The sequence below is a fragment of the Polyodon spathula genome, chromosome 12 (genome assembly GCF_017654505.1).
Source record: "Polyodon spathula isolate WHYD16114869_AA chromosome 12, ASM1765450v1, whole genome shotgun sequence".
Classification (NCBI taxonomy): Eukaryota; Metazoa; Chordata; class Actinopteri; order Acipenseriformes; family Polyodontidae; genus Polyodon; species Polyodon spathula.
The window spans coordinates 7,778,119-7,787,834 of NC_054545.1; the positions used below are offsets into that span (position 1 = coordinate 7,778,119).

The 9,716-nt window shown below is 35.4% G+C and overlaps 1 protein-coding gene across 3 annotated transcripts in view; it reads right to left on the bottom strand.

Annotated features, from left to right (window-relative positions):
* The window catches only part of efcab11 (EF-hand calcium binding domain 11), a 36,806-nt gene extending 27,142 nt beyond the window's left edge, over positions 1-9,664 (bottom strand). For 2 of the 3 annotated variants that reach the window (XM_041267036.1, XM_041267035.1), the window contains exons 1-5: positions 9,362-9,664; positions 8,956-9,051; positions 7,757-7,805; positions 5,662-5,763; positions 3,581-3,671 (exon numbers count right to left, since the gene is read on the bottom strand). In XM_041267036.1, coding sequence (XP_041122970.1) covers positions 3,581-3,671; positions 5,662-5,763; positions 7,757-7,805; positions 8,956-9,051; positions 9,362-9,436 — 413 coding nt within the window. In that variant the 5' untranslated portion in view covers positions 9,437-9,664. The remainder of the gene's footprint in view (positions 1-3,580; positions 3,672-5,661; positions 5,764-7,756; positions 7,806-8,955; positions 9,052-9,361) is intronic. The other variant, XM_041267037.1, reaches the window with a different exon arrangement.
* Between the last annotated feature and the right edge of the window lie 52 nt (positions 9,665-9,716).

Genomic DNA, 9,716 nt, shown 5'->3' on the forward strand with positions numbered 1-9,716 from the left:
CTATATTTAAGTTTTAGAAAAAAGTATTATCCATATACACATAATTGATATACACATGTAGTCTGACAATCTTGTAGTAAATCATTTAAAAAATCAATCCAATGGAGGGCTGCTTCTTATGGTTTTTTAAACTGGTTACAAAAACATCCAATGTGAAGTTTAGACATTTAAACATGTTTAATCCCCATGTCTGAGAGTACAGCACTTAGTTGTTATATTTTTAGCTAGAATGGGAAGGATTCAATATCCCACAAGGGCTTTTTGCATCAGTATGAGACTAAAGGTTAGAGATTAATTAGTGAGACTAATTTCATCACCTTCAACACCTGTGAGCTTTCTTACTGACAATTGCTTTGTTAACGAGAGGCAGTAAGGTGTTTTTTCAAGTACTCGAGATTCAATATGATTATATGAATAATACAATTGCTGCATTTTTCTGTTCCCCAAGTATTAAAAAACAAAAAACAACACATACACCTGGCTCCCAAGGGGAGTGGAGGTTGGGGATTAGGTTGGCCAGGCTGTCATCGGCTCACCAAGCACCAGCGACCCCTGTGGTCTGGCCGGGCGCCTGTGGGCTTGCCTGTAAGCTGCCCAGAGCTGTGTTGTCCTCCTCCGCTAGCTCTGAGGTTATTGCACGGTGAGTCTGCAGTGTGAAAGAAGCTGTCGGCTGACGACACATGCTTCAGACAACAGCGTGTGTTCGTCTTCGCCGCTCCCGAGACATCGCGGGGGTGGTAGTTGTGAGCTGAGCCTAAAAATAATTAGATATTCTAAATTGGGAGAAAATACAAAAAAAAAAAAAAGGCAACTACTATACTATATATATATAACCCCCCCCCCCCCCCCCAAAAAAATGCATCACTCAAGGCAGTTTGCACAGGTGTTGAAGGTGAAACTTGTAATTAAATTAGTCATCTAACCTTTAGTCCACAATAACAACAAAAAAAACCCTTGTTTTTTTAAGATTTCCATTCTGCACTTAAATCTTGAATGGAATGGCCATCCGGATCTATCACTATGCACCCCTGATCGAGACAGTGGCATGTGTTTATATAAACATGAGGAAAGTAGTTTGCTGTAAAACAGGTTAATAATTTCAGTTTAGAAAGACACACAATCTTCTTCACCACTACAGCTCTTGATAATAATCATACACACAGGTTATTGGGGCTTGTACTTAATGTAATAGTGTTACCTTGCTGTTGAAGAAAGAATATAATAAACACTTCACTTGAAGAGGTCATTTATTCTTGCAACACACAAAGTTATACGTGTACATCAAAAGACTGCTTACTGAATCCAATTTCACCATGTTTATTATAATGCATTTAGGTCACAAGGTCAGAGTTAGATTTAAAGATGGTTATACTAGAAATGGTTCTGGAGAAAAAGCCAGAGCAGCAAGGCAGCAGGTCCAATAAATCATGGAAAAGGTAATTATGGATAACAAGTAAGAAGCAACCTTACAGTAAAAATAACAAAATACACCCTTTTCCCCCAAATTTGCCAGCTGAACATCCCCTCACAACTGTAAACCACACACCAGCCCAGGAGGACTGTAGATCAACAGGCATCTTCCCGCTGTCTTGCCAGACACCAGGTGAGCGTAAGTAGCATATGTTGCCAAGCAACTAAACCCTGGAAGACTGGTTTGTGCCTGACCTGTAGGGTCGATGTGGCATCATCCGTTTCTGATATCTTGTGCAGCAAGAATTGTCAGTTTCTGGTAATACACACGGTCACTTTAAAAAACACAGAAACATGTGGCTATACATGGGGAGAAAAAAAAATACTTACTTTTTTATATAACATTTCTGATAAGAAATTGCTCAATAACAGTTTTTGAAAAGAAACCTAACAACTGGAACAACAAAATTGAGCTTGATTATAATGCTTCACAGACTATGAGATTCTGTATTTCAGGTATTTATGGAAAATTGATGACAGATAGTTGCTTAGGAAACATGAATTACAAAAGAACAAACTACTGCAGGGCCCACAAAGGTGTGACGATACCAGCACTGTATACTCTGTAACCATAGCAACTAGCAACAGGAAGACAAATGTGCTACATTCATTTAGCACATGTCTATAAACCTAAAACACACAAAATAAAAAAGACACCAGCTTTCTGTTAATCACACCAAGCCAAAAGGCAGTCCATTGTTTCCCTATAATTATGATAAAAAGGATAGGCCTTGGGTGTTGTTTTTAGAAATAAATAAAAAAAAAAAAAAATACAAGACACATAAGGTTCATGCTTTCAGGTTACATGGAGAGAGCTGGACACTCTTGAACCACATGATTCATCTGCTGAGCCACCAGAAGGAATATTATTTTTCACTTTATTATTAATCTATCCTAAATACAGCACTGAGCTTGCAGATCTACACTGCAGTACTTTATCAATTTGTTTTCTTCCCCTCATGCAGCACGACAGTCGCTGCAAATCACAAACGTTTATAGGCAGCAAAATAAGGACAAATCCACGGCAACCGTTTATGTTGTCCAATATACAACTTTGTTGTCTGAATACTCTTTCAAATTTAAGCATTTTTATTGGTCATCCACCGGTAACCATCTCAGTTCACCCAAACCATTTTTCTGGTGTGTCCACAAGGTGTTTGTTGTGTTTCAGCTGTTTCAGCAGGAACAGCACTTGATGAAAATCTGATTTCTTATACTTTTGATTATCCTTTATAGGAAATTCTGTAAAGGCTTGCAGTTAAATGAAATACTAAACCTTCTTTGCTTTTCTAAGAAATTCAAGAAACCACAACGGATCCCTTTGGTAAAAAAACAAAATAAAAAAGCATTCTAAAAACATGCATTTTTGCTTTCTAAAATGTTCCATGCATAATATTTACTGTTGACATTCTGAGAACATTAACTGATCAGACACTGTTTACTGCATAGGAAAGGCTTTTAGCAGGGAGAAAGACGAGTGTTAACTTGTAATGTGTACACAATGAACCCACTTGTTAGATTTTCTATAATCCTTGCCAAGAACTAACCAGACAGCTAGTCCTGGTAATCTGACATCAGTGGTACTTTGACATTAATTCAAAATAAATCAACGATGACACAGCTCAGAGGTGGACTAGTTCAGCACATAACAGCAACCTGACTTAAATCACAGGAAGACCTATGTGAACCCAACACTAAAGCATGCTTGTGGTTTGCATATCTGTATGGCAGAAAGCATTACTTTACTAACGCGTGCGTGTGATACATAGCATGGACGGTAATGTATATTAATAAAAACTTAGGTCATAAAACAGTTGTGAGAAAGACAGTCAGCTATATCGGTGCCTACTAATGACAAAGGTTACACTGTGAGGATCTCGGGTCAGACACATGTAAGGATTAATAGGCAAGGCACATTTCTCTAAAGTTTAACCCTCAGCCAGAAGTAAATATGATGGGTTCTACTTTAAAGAGGAAGTGAAAAAGGCAAATTGCAACTGCAATGTTATAACTTATTTCTTTCAGAAAATATGCCTTTGTTAGTAAAAAAAAAAAAAAAAAAAAAAAAAAAAAAAATAGTGTAAAATACAGTAATTAACATGTAACCAACCTGAACGCTTCCTGTACCGTCCGCTCGGGTAAATGGGGTGCAACAGAGGCAAATGCCTTTTTGAAGTCTTCCATAGTCAAAAATCCACGACCTTAAAAATAAACAGATTGATTCAATTCAATTTGAGGTGGTGAATAAATCCCAATTGAAACGATAATGTACTTTCTGTGCATTCAGAATTCAGCTAGGTTTTAGACCCAGGTTACAGGTGTAATGTGATTGACCTTGACTGATTGGCGTACCGAGTACAAAGCAATAAGAATATGAAGCAATAAGAAGTGATTGTGGTGACAGAGAACCTTAACTGTAATCTAAGATTATAAGAAGATATCATATTTCCTTCTCCTTCAATCTGATATCACACACCCCATTTCCTCCGGATTCACCAGAAGGCATGGACTTCAATAGATAATGTACTGGTGTGTGGATTTCACTAGTGTTTTTAGATATAATCCAGTATCCAACGGAGTAGAAATAATGGCTAAAGAAAAGGTCAAGCACTACACTCTTAACCACCTCTAGCAGGAGATACCAAGGTGTTGTACTTGAAGTATCATGGGATTTGGTTTAACAGTTGATGTGAATACCATATACAGTAAAATAATACATATATTTGTGTGTGTGTGTGTGTGTGTGTGTGTGTGTGGGGGGGGGGGGGGGGGGGGGGATTTAGAATTTAAATTTTACATTGTTTAAAAAGAATGTGAAGCAGTATTCAACCTTTGCCAATGCCAATGGCATATTCCATATAGCCAGTGAAAAGGGGTTTGGCATTCTGTCAATGATTAAAATGAAAAAAAGGCAAAGACATTAGTTTGAGCTAACTTGGCCCATGAACAAAAGCATATAAGCTGTTGATATAATAAATATTTATTGTAGAAAGACAATGCAAGATTTAGTGTCATATTTTGGCAACAGATATGGAAAGATTTTTTGAAGCTTGATTAACGTCGGAAAAAACAAAAGCATTACCCATCATAATTCTTTAAATAAATCTTACGGTCAAACAAACCCTAGTATTGTCTATGTAAAATACAATTAAATTCTTGTATGTACACAAAAAACTATGCACTGTGGGTTCAGTGGCACTTCACTCCTAACATGTCTCTATCCCTTGTTTGAAGATTACTATTATTTACATGATTTATTATACAATATATTGTACATTGTGAGCCAAACCCTGCTCTTCTTTGAAAGAATGATACAGGATCTTTAATATCCACAGAGTAGGCAGGAGTCTTACCCAAAGTACAGTACCAAAAGCTCCTACTGGACCACTGACCCACAAAAATATATCTTGCAGCACCAGGTTTTTATTGGAAGTCACTAAACTAAGTAATGACCAGGCTGAACCAACATAATCTGACCCCAAGGTGGTAGACAGCAGTCTTCACTGTTTTAGAAAAAGGACAGCCAAGACTTGACTTTCTCTCAGGGGAATTTACTTAGTTTTTACTTTTCATAAAGATGCCAAAAGGCATATTTCTTGTAACCAAATACTGGATTTACTACATATGCAATGCTTAAAGGAATGTATAGTCTTAACTGAACCTGATATTTTTTAATCATATTGCAAGGAATACTGAGGCAAGGCAAGACAAAGCAATTCAAATTTGGTGTTGAAAGACATGCAGACTAAATCTGTTCATACACACAATACATGACTGAAACTGTAAATGCAATATAGCTTAAGCAGTAAGCCCATACTGACCAAACCAGACTTGTGGTACATATAAATAAACTAAGGAGATGATGTAACAGAAAGGCCTACATGTAGAGAATGATTAGAATTTAGATACAGTATGCAGCGATACAGAAGCATTCAATGAGGAATTAAAAGAGTATCAACTCTCTTTGCCAAAGCCTATGTGTATTAATAACAAATGTCACAGCAAATCTTAAGGAAATGGGCTAGCTAAGTAAAGGAGAACACATCATAGAATTAAAATACAGCTGAAGCATGTAACAAGAACATCCGATTCCCTGTTAGTAAGCTGTTAATTAAATACTACCACCTTGAAATTGATTTGGAATGTACGTTCATATATTTATTTATTTATGACATTTATTTTAAAACATACAATGGATATCAAATCCTGTGAAGATCTGTCTCGTCTTTTCATAGTTATCTTGCGCTGCCAGTTTTCTTCCCATGAGACTTATAAAATGATCCAAAGGCATACCTTTGGGAAAAGAAAAAAAAGGGATTGGAGTTATTTTAGAATTATACACAGTTCACCGTCTACATTTTCATGCAGTCTAAATTCAGTTTATATATGGAATAGGACATTTTTATCAAGTAAGTCATCATATGCTAAAAGCAAGCAAAACTTTTTTTTTTTTTTTTTTTAACTGGCTCCATTCTGTCTGTGTTGGGAACCGTACTGAGAATGTTGGGAATACTTATTCCGAAATTGTCTACACACGTAATCATACTCATGCTCTGACAAGTGGCAACAAATATAGTCATGGTGGAGTCCAGTGAGAGAACAGGTTAAAAGGCAGACATAGTAAACGACACAGGCTTCAGTACTATGAAAAACTAAACAATGCATGTGTGCTACCATAGTCCATGGGTTCAAATGGTTTGTAAACAAAGTAAAATGGCTGTATCACTGATATATCCAGGTTAGAAACAATGACCCTAATATGGCTGTCATCTTAGGTCACAGGTCAAAGTGAAGGATGTCATTAGATTTTGCCTGCAGTTTCCGTGACACTGAAAATGTGAACTTGCCATCTTAAATGGTTTATGAGATATTAAATCAGTAGAAGGTGCAGTGGTGGCAGATTAACAAACTCTTACAGGGATGCTTAATACTGGCATCAAGACCTGCAAGTTTAGAATAGTATCTTACAACTTGATTTTGATAAAGCTATGCTAATGCCCTATTTTGAGACATGTATAGATCATCAAAACCACAATCACAATATATAGCCTTCAACAGTTAAACTAGTCAGAGACCATGACCAAGATTCAGTCACTCTTAATAACTAAGGAATATTAATACCAAGTTAATATTAATGCCAGCATCCATGGAGAAAAAGATACATTTACCTTTAACTATAGTCACTCACTATTGCAATCAAGGCAAAATAAAATATAAATAATAATAATTAAACAAAAAGCATTCAGTGCATTCACCCACAACATGTTTAAGTAAACTGACCATTTGATCATATCTCCAGTAAGGCATAAAGTAGATCACTCTATTAGACTGTGGAGTCGCCCATCTCAAAATTGCTTTTAAAAAGTCAAAGTAAGCAACATTATTTTGCCCTTTTGTTTTGTTTAGCAGCTTGATATTGGACCAATATTTTCTGATCAGGTTTAAAACTGGGTACAAGGAACACCACATGAGAATGCCTAGATGCCTTTATTATCAGTACACTTTTCTAACTGCTCACTGTCACATTCAAAGACACAACAGCACTGTTTTATCTGTGTTAGCAGCAGAGCGGAAAACAGGACTGATTATTTTAAGTGATATGTTAAAAGGAATTTGAAATAACTTTTTGTAATAAATTTCTATGCAAAAATGCATACAATCTAGGCACAAACCAATCGGAAAACAGAAGTCATGGATAACAGTTCTCACAAACATACATACAAGCAGTAATTTCATTCTTTGGTTCCTCAAAGAAAGATTTCATGGTAGAATATTTCATCACACCAGCATGCTGTTTTAACTAGATTATTCAGAGCTCTCCTACAGGGCAGTATACCGAAGCAATTTTCTCACGACTTAAAACAAGATACAATTACTTATTAATCTAGACCTTCAACCACTTACTATCCCTCTTTAAAATGCCTGTCCATACATTTATACTTGGGTTTATTTACTGAGGTATTGCTTGTCAAATCACCTGCAATGGATATAAATAATCCCTGATTATAATCACACTTAAAACCCTAAAGATTTTATTAATTCACCCTTTGTTTGAATTTTTTTTTTTTTTTACATTCATAATTAATGTTTTAATGTCATCATCTGCTTCTAATATTGTCAAAACAAAATACAATACATTCCATTTAGTTTCAATAAACACACACCCATTATTCTACAAACAATACAAAACCTTAAATAAGTGGTGCCCTTTTGTACTGTTTACTGGAAGGTAAAGTTCGTAAAAGTATTATAATTAAATGAATCTTGTATTTTGTAGGAATCTTACCAGGGATGTTTGCTTGCATAACTGAAGCCATCATTACATCTGTCTCTGTCTGCAACAGAAAAAGAGAAAAAAAATAGATTATAATCTCCAGCTTTGTGTGAGAATATCAGAGTTGTAAATTGTTGTTGCAAACCTTTGAATCAAAATAGTCTTAATCTCTTGGCGCCACCCAGTGGATAAATACAATAAGTATAGAGTATATACAGTCTATAGATGTTATAAATTAGTACTATATAACTACGCAGACAATAGTAGACTTTCTCTTGTTTTTCAATGTGCTGAATAAGATGAGTTTTTTTTTATTTGTTTTTTTCAAGATCTTTTTGGTTCTTTGCTTTGTTTAATTTGGGATATGCTGATATTTCTCATTTGTCTTTACAGAACTGAATGTGCAAAATAAGCATCTGCAAAGTTCATTGAACATACAACCAGAAAGCATAAGGAATAAGCACTGCAAGCAATTTATCTGAATACATTATTTGCAATACTATTTAAGTTTCAGTACTAGGAAATGTCTGTAATGTTGTCTTTGTCATGGAATATAACGAAAAAAAAGAAGTCATAGTGATGGACATCCCTCAAGTGTTTTGTATTTTCCACCAAGTATTACAAAGGTCGTTTTTCACGTTTTTTCAAGTTTGACTATTGGTTTCGAAACTGTGCCCATATTTTGCTATGGTGTGCTATGTGTTTTTTATACTTTTATTAAAAAATACAGATGACTGTGTAGCCTGTGTAGGCAGGTTGTAACTACATCGGCTGTGCTTGCTTTCCTCTTGTTAATGGCATAATGCATCTCAAGGGTGTTCTCCCTGGAGAATGGAAATGTGAACTCTAGTCCAAGAGGTATACTTAATATCCCTTAAGGAAAAACACAAAAGAGGCTGAATGTGAGAAACAGAAATACAATACTATTATTATTATTATTATTATTTAGTAGAAGTCTTTATCCAAGGCGACTTACAGTCTAGGGTGTATGAACTATCTGCAGTCTCACCCGAAACGCACACAAGGAGGTTAATATGACTTGCCCAGTGCCACACAGTGACTTAGTGCGCCGGGATTTGAACCGGGGACAAGGTTACAAGGACTTTTCTTTAACCAAAAAAAAAAAAAAAAAAAGAATTCTACAGTAATAAACATTTTTGATACAACCATAGGCCATTAGTCAGGTATGGAAAAATAAATGGTTACTGTACCTTAGAAGGCTTATATCCGAATAACATGACAACAGCGACCTTAACGTCTTCTCTGCTGAGATACCCTTTTTTATCTTCATCACAATGTTGGAATACCTTGCATTTTGAAGAAAAGTACCTTTTATATTCATGACGAAAAGACTAATAAAACAGTATGTATTAAAAAATATTAAAGTCATTAAAAGGCTTGTGACCGTGGAATTTTTTATTAAATTAATGCTACTTGTACATGTTTAATTGTTTATTTCGATTTAAATATATAGTAGCATGTAACATAATACATTTTACTGTACTTTGTTTGAGAAATAATTCTACGATGTATTATTTATCACACGATACCCAAATACCAAATTAATTGTTGGTTTGTTTGTTGTAAGTGTACGGTAAACAAATTTTAGGTACTCACCATAGCGAATTTATTTTTTTCAATATCGGTTACTTTTGTCTCATGCCTATTAAAATCTTTGATGTGGGAATACATTTTAAAATAAAAAACAAAATAGGGCCTACTAAGACAGCTCACAAAGAAGCACAATACAGTGCAACCGAAAGTTTTGAAGAGTTGCCTAGAAACTATAAAATGTACTGGTAGGTTGATTTAGCGTCAGTTCACTCTGGTTGGTCAGAATGGCACATCACGTCTTAAAGAAACAAATACACAAATCACAGAAATGAATGTGGCTCGGGCCACAAATGACTCACTTATATTTGGTAATTTAACAAAGCATAAAACATTAGCTCGATAACCGGCAGGCTCAAAT